The sequence below is a fragment of the Taudactylus pleione genome, unplaced genomic scaffold, assembly GCF_031769625.1.
Source record: "Taudactylus pleione unplaced genomic scaffold, aTauple2 ptg000113l, whole genome shotgun sequence".
NCBI lineage: Eukaryota > Metazoa > Chordata > Amphibia > Anura > Myobatrachidae > Taudactylus > Taudactylus pleione.
Window position 1 is genome coordinate 2,570,624 of NW_028284515.1, and position 15,914 is coordinate 2,586,537.

Consider the following 15,914-nt stretch of genomic DNA (forward strand, 5'->3'; position numbering starts at 1 on the left):
GTTCAAATAAAATTGTACTTTCAAGGTGTGTCTTGTCTTTGTTTAAATATGTCTTTGACTATGGAACTACAGGTACCAGCGGGCCGGTAATGCTCCCCATGCTGGTATTTGTGGTTCTCCAAATCCCATCATGCGGGGGAGGCTTGCTGGGACATGTAGTACCACAGCTAAAGACAATATTAACACTTGTATTTTACACAACACATTTACACTATCAACCCGGCACCCACATATCCCTGGGCTATCAGCCTAGGCCAGGGGTGCCCTGGAGAGGGGGACCCCTTTATTGGGGGTGTTCCTACCTCCCCAGGGATCCCCAGCCTGGACTGACTAGCGGTCAGGGGTAATGCTTTGGCTGGGAAAACCGGTGAAAGGTTTTCCCTGGCTGTGGCATTACCCCCCTACTAGAAAGAGTCCGGTGCTAGTTATGGAAATTACAGGGGACCCCTACTCGTTTTGTCCCCTGTTTTTCCGCAACCAGGACCGGCTTTGAAAAGCCCTGTGTGGTACTTAATATACAGGGGCTCCCTACGCATTTTGGCCCCTGTATTTTTCGAACCAGGACAGGCTTTATATAGCCCGGTGGTGGTTATGCTTATGGGGAGGGGGTGCACGTCTTTGTTTTTATAATTTTCAAAAGTGTTTTGATATGTACACACAGAAACATGCACGTATCTCATGGATATGTGCATGTTTCTGTGATACTCTGACCAGCTCAGGATAAACTCGCTATCCTGAAGCTGGTCTATTGTTTTTGCGAGTTCTCAGGCAGTAATATGTGCGAGTGAAGCACTCACACTCTATTACATTACCCGAGTTCTATCTAGAGAATTGGAAAACATCTGGATGTAATGTTTTTTGCGAATTATAGTAAAGCCCCAAAAATCTGAGTTTTACTATAGTCGCACCCTATTTAATTTGAGAATGCGTAAAAAAAGGCGAGTTTAGTGCAAAACTCGCCTTTTTCACAAATTCGCAACCTATTACATTTACCCCAATATGTTTTAAACTGAATGTTTGTACTTGATGTGATATGTGATATTGGACTGTTCAGCATGATACATAAGATGAGTACTAGGTCTAGGAAATAAAAAGTATATACATGGGTTTCTTTACTCCTTATCCTACTGGTTAAAACACAGAAAACAATGGGTAATTGTAAGCAGAACATATACAGTCTGAAATAAAGTTATTAGTGGTGTACTGCAGACATCAGTATTTGTATTTGCCAATATGCTAATTATAATAAGTCATATAGGTTTATTAATACAGAGTAGAGACAAAATGGTAAAATGCTCCATAATAGGGGCTGATTACATTTTATGTACTGTAGGTTTATGCATGATGTGTTCATAACTACTGTATGCTGCCTTCACATTAAATGTAATGTAATGGAGATACTGGCTGATAGAAAGCTGAGTAGCAGCACAGTGCCAGGCCACAACTGCAAAAGCTTAGGCAATTCTGAGATGCATGAAAAGAGGGATAAATAAATAGGATGCTATTAAAAAAATAACTTGAAAATGGGGGTTTTGACAGTCACAGATGGATGTAGGACCAGGACCTCAGAGATAAAGCAACCTGTTAAATAAATGTAGCAGATTTGTATAATAAGTGTTTCAGAACCAATGACAATATAAGATTTCATCATCGACAAAGGAAGGTCTTTACTAGAAGGATGATTTAGCTGTGGAATTTGTTACAAAGAGGACTGTCATGGCAAGTTCACAAAATGTAAAAAAGAATATTATCTATAGCTCTAATTCCTGCAGGACATTAATGTGTCTGACTGATCCAGGTAATTTATCCAATTGGCATCATTGGGCTCTGGAATGAATTGCTGTATATACAGCATAAGAATATTACAACAATAACTGCATATTTCAACCATATTGCTATGGGTATATGTCCTTCTTTATAAGTAGCATAAATGGTATACATTCTGAAGGTCAACATTTTGAATATTGACATGGACAAAATGTCAACATGTCAACATAACAATGATAGAATGTCAACAGCTGATTTTTCCCAACTTTAGGGTTAACGTTTGGGTTAGTTTTAGGCTGCGGTTAGGGTTAGTTGACATGTCTATGGAAAACTGCATGGTCGACATGCCAACTGTTGACATTTACAACGTCAACTTTCTGATAATGTTGACATTATATCCACGACTAAATTTTGAATGTCGACATTTACATGTCAACTTCCCATCCATGTCGACATTCTGAATGCTGACACTTTGTACCACAACCGTATAAATAGATCTATGGTATATTCCATGAAGATTAAATAAAACATCTCTTATACATTTCTGATATTAAAATAAAATTCACCATCACTGCATAGACATGAAAATGATGTGCAATGCTTAGTTTACATTAATTTGTTGTTAGACACTTACTCTCCATGCAATAACAATATATTCTAGCACAAAATGATCTTTTATATAGAATCACTTGAATTTAGCTTCTAATCTATTAATATAATTTTCAGAGACACTTTGCTATGCAGGTACCTCGGTATAAAGGTCGACTAGTCGATATTAAAATGTTTGACATTCAGAGGGTCAACTCATTCTGAATGTTGACAGTGAAAGGTCTACATGATCATTAGGTCGACTACCAATATGTAGACCAAGTATTTAGGTTGACATAGTTAAATGGTCAACACATTCAGAAAGTCGAAATTTAACATGTCAGCATTAAAACGTCGATATTGTTTTTTGATGATTTTAGGATTAGGTTTAGGGTTAGGCTAAAATAACAAAAACAAAGTCTAAATTTTTGTGTCAACATGTTAAATGTCGACCTTTTGAATGTGTCGCCCATTTAACCATGTTGACCTAAATACATGTCTACATATTAGTGGTCGACCTTCTGAGTGACGACATTCAGTACCTGTCAACCTTCTGGTGTCGACCTTCAGACTGTCGACCAGTCATACTATACCTGGTATAAGCACAATATATATTGCAATGTAGACAAACATAAGGAAATGTGTTGTGTCATATAAGATAATTATTAGACATGCTCATAAAATCAATTGTACTATTTAAAAGCTCATCTTAAATAGGTAGACAGAGGGCATAAGCATATTTCCTAAAATCTAGACAAAAGCGAATGTATGCCTATAAACAATAAATATAGATAGTGAAAGCACCTCCTAATATTCACAACTGGAAAATCAGGATATTTTAGGACATGTACACAATCTAGTCACTAATAAAACAAAACTGTTTGGGTTTTAGGGAGATATGCAATTCTATCCATCATACAGAACAGCGAGTATTGCTACAGTACATGTTATACCGGTATAAAACGATAATGTTATCAGTGACGGTTATATGCATTTATGTATTCCGTGTTAGTTAATGTACATCATTATATAATCCAGAGGACAACACTTTCAGTATTTCATACTGACTCCACCTATGCTGCTGGTGTCCTGCATGGTGCTAGCAGCAGAGGCTATAGTGAACGCAATTACAGAAATTTCCTTTTTAACTTGTTGCCAACGCCTTTCCTGGTTTGGATCGTTTTCTATATCAAACATTGCAGCAGCCAGTCCGGGGAAGCTGGAGGCGGTGTACAGATTGTGCTGATTAGGGGCATAAATCACGTGCCTGGAAAGGAGCAGAGAAATATAGTATGCATCAACGGAAGCTTTACTCACAGAGTAAACAAAGGCTTGTATATACAGTAGTATACAACATTGTCTGCTACACGATTAACAGTGTTGTGTTATTCTTTGGAGAATTTAATTCTATACCCCAGAAGTAATGAAGGCTAACCAATCTTAGATCTCTCTTTTGTACAATACAAATAAATAAGGGCCTGGCTATATTTGTGTGTGTGCAGCTGTTGGGTGACTGACCATTCCAAAATCAGATGTAGAATTAATACCACGTGGCATAAGCTATGGAATGGAAATCTTACTCCCAAACATGTTTCTTTTCACTTGTGACCTTGGGGTCTATGTACGGAATCGGTATGTCATACCACCTGACCTAAGCTCGGTGGATGAAATACCGACGCCGGAAGGCCGGCAGCAGAAGATCCCGACGGAAGTAAGTAAACCACTTAACCCTCCCCTCTACCCCCCTAACCCTCCTTTAGGGGTGCCTAATCCTAACCTCCCCCCCTAATGCCTAACCCCAACCTCCCCCCTGGGGTGCCTGACCCTAACTCCCCCTTCCCCTAGCCTAATCCTAACCCTCCTGGGGGGGGGGTGCCTAACCCTTAGTTCCCCCGGGAGCCCCTAAACCAAACCCTTGCCCCTCCACCGCTATCCGCTCGGGATTTAGATGCCTATCATTAGTCTCTTGCCGGGATTTCACTGTCGGGAAGCCGGTGGTCGGCATTTTGACCGCCGGCTTCCTAACTACATCCCCTATGTACTAAGCCTTGGAGAGAGATTAAGTGAACGGAGATAATGTACCAGCTAATCAGCTCCTAACTGCCATGTTACAGGCTGTGTTTGAAAAACGACAGTTAAAAGCTGATTGGTTGGTACTTTGGCCCTCATTCAGACCCACTCGCAAGCGACTGTCCGCTCGCAAGTGGGTCGATGGTCTGCACTGCGCATGCGCACGATGGAGGGAGCTCCGTCGTGCGCATGCACGAGACGCGCCGAGAGAAGGACTTTCCTTCGCTCGGAGTGTCTCATCAAAGGGGGCGTGCTGTCGATGTTGACTGACAGCACGCCCCCTTTGGTGGGCATGCCAGGGGCGTGCCTGCCAGACGGAGGCGTTCCCAAGGGAACGCCTACCGTCTGAAGCCGGCCCCACTGACATCACTAGTGATGTCAGTGGGAGTGATTTTGGCTCTGATAGAGCCAAAATCACTCCTGGCCTTGCGGTTGAAAACCTCAACCACAGGCTGTTGCTCGCAGTTTCGATGGTCGCGATGGTCAAGACCATCGCGACCATCAACCTGCACGCTCGTATATGCTGTGGGTGATGACCCACAGCTATACGAGCGTCCAGGAGGACGCTCCATATTAATGGAGGTGGGCCCTGATTCAGAGCGAGCGCTCTGGTCAGAGCGTCCGGCTCTGAATCAGGGCCTTTATCTCTCTCCACTCTATCTCTCAAAGGCTTAGTACATAGACCCCATTATATTTCTGAGCCAAAACATCTTTTGCAGCCTAAACTGTGTACTATACCCTTATCACGGTCATTTTTGGTTACTGTGTCTTAAGCTGCTCCTAGTTTCCCCTCTACTTACTGATATACTGTAAACCCTACTGTATTGTCTTACATTGCTCTTGTGTTCCAAGAGACTACTCAAAGGTCAGCCTGAGCCATTCTAGTTCTTGATCCACACAAATCAGGTCTACAAGTTCTTTCATTTAACTGTTCTCAACTACCATGTTCCTGAATGTAATATTGCTTTCCTAATGTCTACTATTTAATTGCTTCCCCAGGTATGAAGACCATTTGCATTATACAGTAGGTACTTTTTACACTTCTTGTGTCACAGTGAGTCCCAGCATATGTAAGAAAAGTCAGTCTGACAGTGAATACAAATGAACCAGCTTTGCCCTGTTTTGCTGCCAGACTGTCCCTGTGCTACAGTGGATGCTTCTGCAAGATATGGACAGAAGCAGGTGGAAGCGTACTTGACCTACACTAGAGGATTTCCGCCTGATTATTGGCAGATGCCACTTGACCAGCTCAATATGAAAATAAAATTAAAGTAATTTAGGTCCTGAAGGAACTGTATGTTCCCTTCACAGTTATGAGTCACCATGGAAAGCTGGGAATATGGAAAACATCACACATTTTGGGTTACATGTCACAGATACAAAAAGTTGTAGACACATCCTAGTATTGTTATTAAAATATCTGAAACTTTTTTATTAATAGCTGCCGAGAACAAAAAGTGAGAGGTCAGAACTTCTACAATTATTAAAATGCCACACGTTGTAAGTAAGTAGCCAAGACAAAAGTACAAGGGCAAAATGATAGTATTTGTCATTTGTTTTTTATTGAAGTATTAAAAATGGATGGGAAAATGTGTGTGGTACAAAAAAATGTGTGAGGTACGAAAAATGACTTAGGGCCTGATTCAGAGCCGCTCGCTGTTTGCGAGCGCTCGCTCTGAATCAGGGCGGGGATTTTTTTTTTTCGGCCTCCAGGCCGCACGCTAAGCTGTGGGTGACCACCCACAGCTTTTGCGGGCGGCCTGGCGATGGTCGCGATTATCGCGACCATGGGGCTTGCGAGGAGACCCTGTGGTAGGATCTCAGCTCTCGCAGGCCCGAGTAGACTTCCTGCTCAAATAGAGCAGAAAGTACACTACTGATGTCAGTAGGGCCGCCCACAAATGCCAGGCATTCCTAAGGGAACGCCTGCGTTTGTGCAGCCACCCCAATCCGCCCCTACAAAACGGGGTGAACTGTCAATCACCATCGACAGCTGCCCCGTCTTGTAGCGAGACCGGTTGCGACGGAGCTGCCATAGAAGTACGGGTCTCGCGCATGCCCGAGGCGTCGCGTGCGCAGTCGGGGACCATCGACCCGCTTGCGAGCGCTATGCGCTCGCGTGTTGGTCTGAATCAGGCCCTTAGTCACATGTGTATGGCACGTCCAGCTCGGCAACAGACGCATATGCACTAGGAGAAATCCATGGCATGTGTGTTTGGTTACTAGGGGTAACAAAATCATAGAAATGTGGCTGCCGCTTGACAATGTTAGCATTACCCAATTGCCTGGCGTGGTTGTATGATTTGAAACCATGCCAGGCTTTGCGTTAATTGGCATGGTCACAAATTATGCGACCCGTCAGAAATGCACAGTGTGCAACTGCCAGAAGATAATCTTCCAGCAGCCGCCCATAGCAGTGGGACCTCACGACCCCTCTGCATCCATATACCCTTCCCCAGTGACTGCCATGTAGATGATCACTGCTGATCGTTCAGCGCGGCAGAACCCCCACCCGGCAGCTGCGGAGAGGAGCAGCCGCCAGGGATATGTAAATTAACACCCCACAGTGTCTACCTGGTGGTTGCTCTGAGGAGTAGCCTCTTGGGAACTGCAAGTCTTGATGGTCGCAATGTTCTGATCATCGATAGTTCGATATATCAATGACCGATATAATAAAAATTTATGTTAATGTTATGTGTTTCAAAACATATATAAAATAAGAGTTATGGTAGACTTACCATTGATAACTCTTTTTCTTTGAGATCCATAGGGTCAACAGGGATACCATGGGATAATGTGGTTGGAGAGATCCAGGCACCAAACAGTTAAACCTTTCAGCTCCCAGGATACCTCAGGTCTTCCTCCAAATATATACCCCGCCCCCCAGCCACAAGCCTTCAGTTTTGTAAACAAGCCTCAAGGCAGGAGAAGGAAAGAGGAGAAGGAAGAACAATCATACGCCAGAAGCACTCTCACATAAGATGATAGAATCCGTGACCGAAAGAAAAAATTCCCAATGCAGCCGGAATCGATATGAGTTACCGCCAGACCCAAGTCCAGCGGTTCAAACCCCGACGCCGGAAGACCGGCACTAGAAGATCTCAACAGGGTAAGTATTTCTACTATTTCTAACCCTCCCCCCTAACCCTAACCCTCCTTTACGGGTGCCTAACCCTAACCTCCCCCCGTAATGCCTAACCCTAACCTCCCCCACAAGTGCCTAAACTTAACCCCCCCTACCCACTCCCTAAACCTAACTCTCCTGTGGGGCTGCCTAACTCTAACCTCCACCTGAGGGTGCCTAACCCTAACTCCCCTTCTTTTAGCCTGACCCTAACCCTCCGGGGGGGTGCCTAACCCTAAGTACCCCCCAGGAGCCCCAAACCTAACCCTCCCCCCCTACTCGCGGCTGTCTGCACCCGCCACCTGGCTTAACTTCGTTTGTATGCTGGGCGTCGGGATCCCGATGTAGGGATAATAATAAGCATTAGGATTTCGACGTCTATCATTAGTCCCTTGTTGGGATATGACAGTCGGGATGCCGGCGGTCAGCATTTCGACCATCAACTTCCTGACTACATACCAATGCAGCCAGGTGCGTCAGAGTGGGTGCCCTGTGGACCCTATGGACCTAGAAGAAAAAGTTATCAATGGTAAGTGTACCATAACTCTTATTTTCTTCTTCAGTGTCCATAGGGATCCACAGGGATACCATGGGGATGTCATAAAGCAGTTCCCCAAAGTGTGGAGGACGCCCAATGGAAGCATCCTGAGAGGCAAAAGTATCAAAGGCATAGAACCTAAGAAAAGTGTGGACAGAAGACAACATGGCTGCCTTGCACAATTGCTCAGCATAGGCACCACGACTAAATGCCCACAATGAACCTATAGACCGAGTCGAATGTGCTGTCACCGTGTTTGGGACAGGGAGATCAGCCTGTGTGTACACCTGAGAGATAGTCATAAGTAACCATCGAGTCAAGGTCTGCTTGTTAGCTGGCCATCCTCGTTTGTGAAAAACATATAATACAAAAAGGGTTTGTAAGCTCCACATAGATACGGAGAGCACAAACTACATCCAGGGAAGCTTCACCTACCGAGAGGTCTGTAGCCTGAAAAGCTGGAACTACTATTTCTTCATTTACATGAAAATGGGACACTACCTTAGGAAGGTAACCCTCCCTTGTATGAAGAAGAACAGCTCTATCCTGGTGCAAAATAAAATATGGGGAGCGACAAGAGAGTACTGCCAAATCAGAGACTCTGCATGCAGAATAGATTGTGCTGTCAACCATTTCAAATCTACAGTCTAGAGGTTCAAACGGGGGAGCTTGTAGCCCCTTAAGAACCAAAGACAGATCCCACGGTGCTACAGGTGGGATAAAAGGAGGCTGAAATCGCAGAACTCCCTGAAAAAAAATTCTAACATGTGGTAATTCAGCAATTTTTCTCTGGAACCAGACTGACAATGCAGAAACTTGCAGTCTCAAAGTGGCCAGGTGGAGACCAAGGTCTAACCCAGCCTGGAGAAAAGCCTGTACCCGGGAAACCCTAAACACCTTAGGGCAGGGGTCTTCAGCTTTTAAGACAGTGTGGGGCACATAAAAAAATTCAATGAAGCCCAAGGACCACTAAGCTATACTGTGGTATTTAGACCATGCCCCCACCTCACACAATTATGTCCCATAACTGCCCCCTCCTACAATTTTAATTAGGTCCCAGAACGGCACCCCTCCTCCCACAATTATAATTATGTCCCATAACTGTCCCTCCTACTCCATTAATTATGTCAGATAGTTGCCCCCATCCTCAAACAATTATGTTCCATAACTGGCCCCCTCTGCAGTGCCTCCAGTAATACCCCTTATACAGTGCCCCCAGTAGTGGTCCCCACTATGCAGTGCCCTCAGTAGTAGTCCCCCATGCAGTGCCTCCATTAATGCCCCTTATACAATGCCCCCAGTAGTATTCCCCACTATGCAGTGGCCCCAGTAGTGGTCCCCATTATGCAATGCCCCCAGTAGTGCCCTTTATATATTGCCCCCAGTAGTGGCCCATCCTTTGCAGTGCCCCCAGTAGTACCCCTTATATAATGCCCCCAGTAGTAGTCCCCCCTATGCAGTACCCCCAGTAGTGGTCCCCCCTATACAGTGCCCCCAGAAGTAGTCCCTTATATGCAGTGCCCCCAGTAGTAGTCCCCACTATGCAGTGACCCCAGTAGTGGTCCCCATTATGCAGTGCCCCCAGTAGTGCCCTTTATATACTGCCCGCAGTAGTAGTCCCCCCTTTGCAGTCCCCCCAGTAGTACCCCTTATATAGTGCCCCTAGTAGTAGTCCCCCCTATGCAGTGCCCCCAGTAGAGGTCCCCCCTATACAGTGCCCCCAGTAGTAGTCCCTCCTATGCAGTGCCCCTTATACAGTGCCCCCAGTAGTGGTCCCCCTTATGCAGCGCCCCCAGTAGTCTTCCCATTGCAGTGCATCCAGAAGTAGTCCCCCCTATGCAGTGCCCCCATTAGTGGTCTCCCTATACAGTGCCACTAGTAGTCCCTCCTATGCAGTTCCCCTTATACAGTGCCCTTATATTGCATCCCCAGTAGTTGTCCCCCCTATGCAGTGCCCCCAGTAGTAGTCCTCTCTATGCAGTGCCCCCAGAAGTAGTCCCCCCATGCAGTTCCCCCAGTAGTGCCCCTTATATTGCGTCCCCAGTAGTGGTCTCCCCTATGCAGTGCCCCCCCAGTAGTAGTCCCCCCATGCAGTGTCTGCCCCTTACATATATTGGACAAAGAGACACAAAAAAAACCCCACTTACCTGAATCCCCGCGCCTGCCACTGTCCACTCCTGTGGCCGTTGTCCTCCCGGCCCGCTCTGCGCTCATGATGTCTCTCCCATCACCCACTGCGGGAGCTGGAATGCGGAGCTCATGAGTGAGCTCCAGCCCGGCTCATGCAGTGGTTGCAGCAGCCAGTGAGAGTCTGTCTGACTCTCACTGCCTGCCAAAACAAACACACTGCCGCCGATGCATTTGTTTCTGTGTAGTGCGGACCGCACTCTGGGCCTGATTCAGCAAGGATCGCAGTAGCAAAGGCGCACACAATTGGTAGATTAATTCGCATTGTGCATGCATATGCATTGCAGTGCGTGTGCGCAAACTAGCAATTGCGATGACAAATGCATTTGCAGGGGCTATGCAGCCCCCGAGCACATTGATTGACAGGAAGTGCCATTTGTGGGTGGTGATGCGGGTGTGGTCGGGCGAACGCAGACGTGCCAGTGTGTTGCAGGGGCTTGCATAAATTATCCACTGCAATACCATATGCAGAATGAGGGCTCATAGCATGCATTGAAGTTAGCAATTCCTGAGTGAGGTCTGACCTGCCTTAACTGTGCATATGGGTCTGATGTTCCTCGATGTTACCGATTATTTCGATATGTTGCCCAAGTATACAACAAGAAAAAAGATTATAGTCACAGGCGCTGAAATTAGGATAACTACTATACACAATTGTAAAGACAAGGAGTATGATACCACGCTGCTGTTTACAAGGTTGCAAACCAGATGTGAAAAACAAAAGAAAAGATAACAGCGCTGTGGACAACCCAAATCAATAACTGTACACAATGGTAATAATGCAGATGGCCATATGGCAAACACAATATGTTAAAAGATAATGAATAACGTGTCATGTGAATAGAGGAATTTGTAAATTTATGTCAGATAGAAAAAACAATTATGTCATAAAACAATCAATAAATATATAAATTCAACAATTATATAATATATCCGTAACGATGCATAAAAAATGAATAGGTGAACATATAACTTGAATATGAAAAATAATAAATAAATAAAAAAGTAACACTTATGTGAAATGAATCCAAAATGTTTTTACAATGAGAACATCACAATAAATAAATAAATAAAATATGGTTCTGTCGGAATAATCAGTCTGCATCCAATTGTGCAAGACTGACAATAATATAAAGAAACAATGTTAAGTCTTCTTTATAATTAGCTTGTTTAGATGGTGAAACAGCAAATCTTTGTCTCTTTATATTCCATTTAGGTCCGCTTAAATAAGGGAGACAACAGACTTGGGAGACCCTTAAGTTTGCGTCCAAATCCAAATCAGGTATTACCTGAATAGATGGTCGTTAATATTCAGCGCTCAAATGTGACCAACAGGTGCGGAGATATACAGGGGTATTCAATATGGAGCGAAAAGTCAGTTTTTGCGATAATTTCACACCGATGAAATTTTGCTGGTTTTGGTTTTGCACCGTATTCAATTCCAAAGATTTTTTCGCAGGTTCGAAAAGTCTTTGAAAAAAACGGGGATAACTTTTCACCACTGAATAGGTGGCGAAAAAAAGTGCAGAATTGGGGTTTAGGGATGCAGGCTTAAAAAAAATAGCCTGCATCCCTGGGAATGTAATTTTAAAATAAACTGTGTAAAAAAAAAAAAAATTGGGACACCCCAAAAAAATTATTGAAAATGTGGGGTGAAAAAAAATAAAAAGGGAAAAAATTGTTTAAAAATAGGGAAATAGGTTCAGGGGTATTCTGTCACTATGGGGCAGGTGTATTCTAGAATAGGCTATTAGCGGCAGGTGCATATTTGCATAATTTTTAAATAAAGACTTTAGGGACTTAAAAATATGCTAGTACCCATTTTCATGTACCCCAAATTTGATGGGACCACTTAAAAAATGAAAAAAAAAACCTAAGTGCTCTTCTGCAACACTTCTTCAATGTCATGAAAAAAACACCTGCAGCCACTATTTAAAACCCCGACTTTCATTTGCAGGCTAAAACGGGGGTACCCATAGTGATCCCCCATGTTTTTACAGCTTTAGGGGTGTCCTACTATTTATTCCAGGTAAATTTCGTATTTTTTCGCAGATCCCACTTCGTAAGTTCGCAGGTTCCCGATTTTGTAGCTTTTATATTGAATACGGGGATAAAGCGGGCGCGCGCCCGATACTTTATCTCAGGAAAATCTCCGATGTGGAGTGAAAAGTCCAGCACGGACTTTTCGCTCCCATATTGAATACCCCTCATAGTGTGTATAATCCAGAGTATTAACAGTCACTGTGCCCCACACTCTCACTGGGGGTCAGTGGGATGTTCAGTGTGTAAAAAAACTTAACACTCACCGCTGCAGCAGCTTAAAAATAGAGGTCACTACCTCTTTCAGGTAAGTGGCCGGGAGCTCCCGAACTAGCCAGCAATATTCTTTTTCACCTTCTCTCAGGTGGAAGCGGTGGAGTACGGGAAATCCCGTCTCCTGGTGTGGCAGTGTCTGTTAATACTCTGGACTGTACACACTATGGGTCTCATTCAGACCCGGTCGCAAGCTCTGAGTGCTCGCAACCGGGTTGATGTTAAGACCCTGTGCATGCGCAGCGGCCGCACTGCGCGTGAGCAAGCCCTGGAGCGAGAGAGAAATTCTTTTTCTCCGGAGCTCACTACAAAAGGGGCGGCTGTCGATGTTGATCGACAGCTCGCCCCATTTTGTAGGCGTGGCGGGGAGGTGGCTACACAAACGGAGGCATTCCTTAAGGAACGCCTGTCATTTTGTGGGCGGCCGCACTGACATCAGCAGTGATGTCAGTGGGGAGCTTCCTGCTCGATCAGAGCAGGAAGCTCCCTGGGGCTTGCGGTTGCCGAGACCCAACCTTAGGGCCTCATCGCAAGCCCTGATGGTCGCGATGGTCTTGACCATTGCGACCATCAACCTGGTTGGTCGCTAAAGCTATGGGTGGTAACCCACAGCTTAGCTAGCGACCAAGAGGCCGCACTAAAAAAAACAAGAGGCCGCCCTCATTCAGAACGAGCGGTCGCTTCTTGCGACCGCCTCTGAATGAGGGCCAATATCTCCGCACCTGTTGGTCACATTTGAGCGCTGAATATTAACAACCATCTATTCAGGTAATACCTGATTTGAATTTGGACGCAAACTTAAGTGTCTCCCAAGTCTGTTGTCTCCCTTATTATGGGGACCTAAATGGAATATAAAGAGACAAAGATTTGCTGTTTCACCATCTAAACAAGCTAATTATAAAGAAGAATTAACATTGTTTCTTTATATTATTATTGTCAGCATTGCACAATTGGATGCAGACTGATTATTCCGACAGAACCATATTTTATTTATTTATTTATTCATTGTAATGTTCTCATTGTAAAAACATTTTGGATTCATTTCACATAAGTGTTACTTTTTTATTTATTTATTATTTTCATATTCAAGTTATATGTTCACTTTTTTATTTTTTATGCATCGATACGGATATATTATATAATTATTAAATTTATATATTGATTGTTTTATGGCATAATTGTTTTTTCTATCTGACATAATTTTACAAATTTCTCTATTCACATGACATGTTATTCATTATCTTTAAACATTGTGTTTGGCATATGGCCATCTACATTATTACCATTGTGTACAGTTATTGATTTGGGTTGTCCACAGCACTGTTATCTTTGCTTTTGTTGCCCAAGTATACGGATGTGTGTAAGGTGAAGTGGGTGTCCTTACAGTAAGCTGTGATCGCAATGCATTTGCATTTCACCGCTAATATTAGCAACTGCGGTGCATGCGATCTAGCAGAATAGCGATCCTTGCTGAATCAGGCCCTCACTGCGGCCCGCACTACACTAACCATCAGCTGGCCACAGGGAACGGCTCCGCAGGCCATGGGTTGAAGACCCATGTCTTAGGGTCATACTTTCTGTGGGAACACCATTGACCAAAAGAATGCCAAATCCTGTAATAGATGGGGACAGAGGCAGGCTTTCATGCTCTAAGCATCGTTTGAATCACAGAGCTGGAGAAACCTTTGGCTCTTAAGATGAAAGATTCAAGAGCCATGCCGTCAAAGCCAGACGAGGTAAATCCGGATGCCGGCAGGAACCCTGCGTTAACATATCCTGCCATAGAGGAAGAGAATACGGACTGTCTATGGATAGATTCTGTATGTCGGTGAACCAATGATGTCTGGGCCAAGCCGAAACCACTAGTATTACTGTTCCGCCTTCCTGCTTGAATTGGGAGGGAAATTGGAGGAAAGAGATACCCCAGCTTGAAGTCCCATCTTACTTCCAGTGCATCCATGAATGCTGCTGATGGGTCTCTGGACCTGGACCCATACCTGGGGACCTTGTGGTTGTGATGTGATGCCATGAGGTCTATGTCTGGTAGACCTCACTTGTTCACCAAGAGCTGAAACACTCCTGGGTCAAAAGACCATTCTCTGGTGTGTCTGTTCTGATGACTTAGGAAGTCTGCTTCCCAATTAAGGACTCCTGGTATGAATATTGCAGAGATGGCTGGAAGATGACATTCTGCCCAAATCAGAACCTTGATCACTTCCTTCATGGCTGCATGACTTTGCGTGCCTCCCTGATGATTGAGATAGGCCACTGTAGTCGTGTCGTCAAACTGGACCTGGACTGGCTTGGTTTGGAGCAGGTCTTATGCCATGATAAGTGCTTTGTATACTGCTCGCAGTTCCAGAATATTTATTGGCAGATGACTTGCCTGATGACTTCCTTAAAAGGTGTGATGACCTATCACTGCCCCCATCCGTGAAGACTGGCGTCCGTGGTGAGAAACACCCAATTTGGATTCCAGAATGGGCGCCCTTTGACCAGATGATCCTTTTTGAGCCACTACAGGAGGGAGGGACGAACCTCTGGAGTGAGAAGGATCCTCTGGGACCTTATTAGCTGACACTGTCCGTTCCACCTGGAGAGAATCAATATTTGCAGAGGCCTGGAATGAAACTGAGCATACCCCACCATGTCGAAGGTGGATACCATTGATCCTAGGACCTGCCTCATTGATAGAATGGATACCCTTCACTTGCATAGCAGTTTGAGTACTCGCGATGATAGGGCCGCAATCATGTCCTCTGGTAGAAAATCCCTTTGTGCTCCCAGATGTATCATCTGCTGTGTTGATTAAAGAGAGGATTTCTTCCAATTGATGATCTAGCCGTGCTTTTGTAGGCAGGCTATGGTTAGTTGAAAATGGTGTTGTAAAACAACTGGAGTTTGTGCCAAAATCAGAAGATTGCCCAGATATGGTAGTATCCTGATTCCCTGATGCCTGAGATAGGCCGTCAGGCCGTCATGACTGCCATTATATTGGTAAATACCCGGGGGGGATGTTGCTAGGCCAAAGGTCAGTGCCAGAAATTGGTAATGTTGTTGTAGGACAGCAAACCCGTAGAAATTGTTGGTGGGATGGCGTAATAGGAACATGCAGATACGTCCTGGGGACTTTATGTCCAGGGAAACCATAAAGTCCCCAGGCTCCATTGACAAAATAATTGACTGAAGAGTTTCCATACGGAACTTGGGTACATGGATAAACCTGTTGAGGGTTTTTAGATTTAGAATAGGGCGATGAGACCCATTTGGTTTCTGAACCAAAAATAGATTGGAACACAGGAACCAGGATTATTACCCCTGCCACAG

The 15,914-nt window shown here is 44.6% G+C and overlaps 1 protein-coding gene across 1 annotated transcript in view; it reads right to left on the reverse strand.

Annotated features, from left to right (window-relative positions):
* Window positions 1-3,405: 3,405 nt before the first annotated feature.
* The window catches only part of LOC148525047 (putative N-acetylated-alpha-linked acidic dipeptidase), a 150,370-nt gene continuing 137,861 nt past the window's right edge, over window positions 3,406-15,914 (reverse strand). Inside the window, exon 17 of the mRNA XM_088471292.1 lies at window positions 3,406-3,622. Within this exon, the coding sequence (XP_088327418.1) occupies window positions 3,406-3,622 (217 nt within the window). The remainder of the gene's footprint in view (window positions 3,623-15,914) is intronic.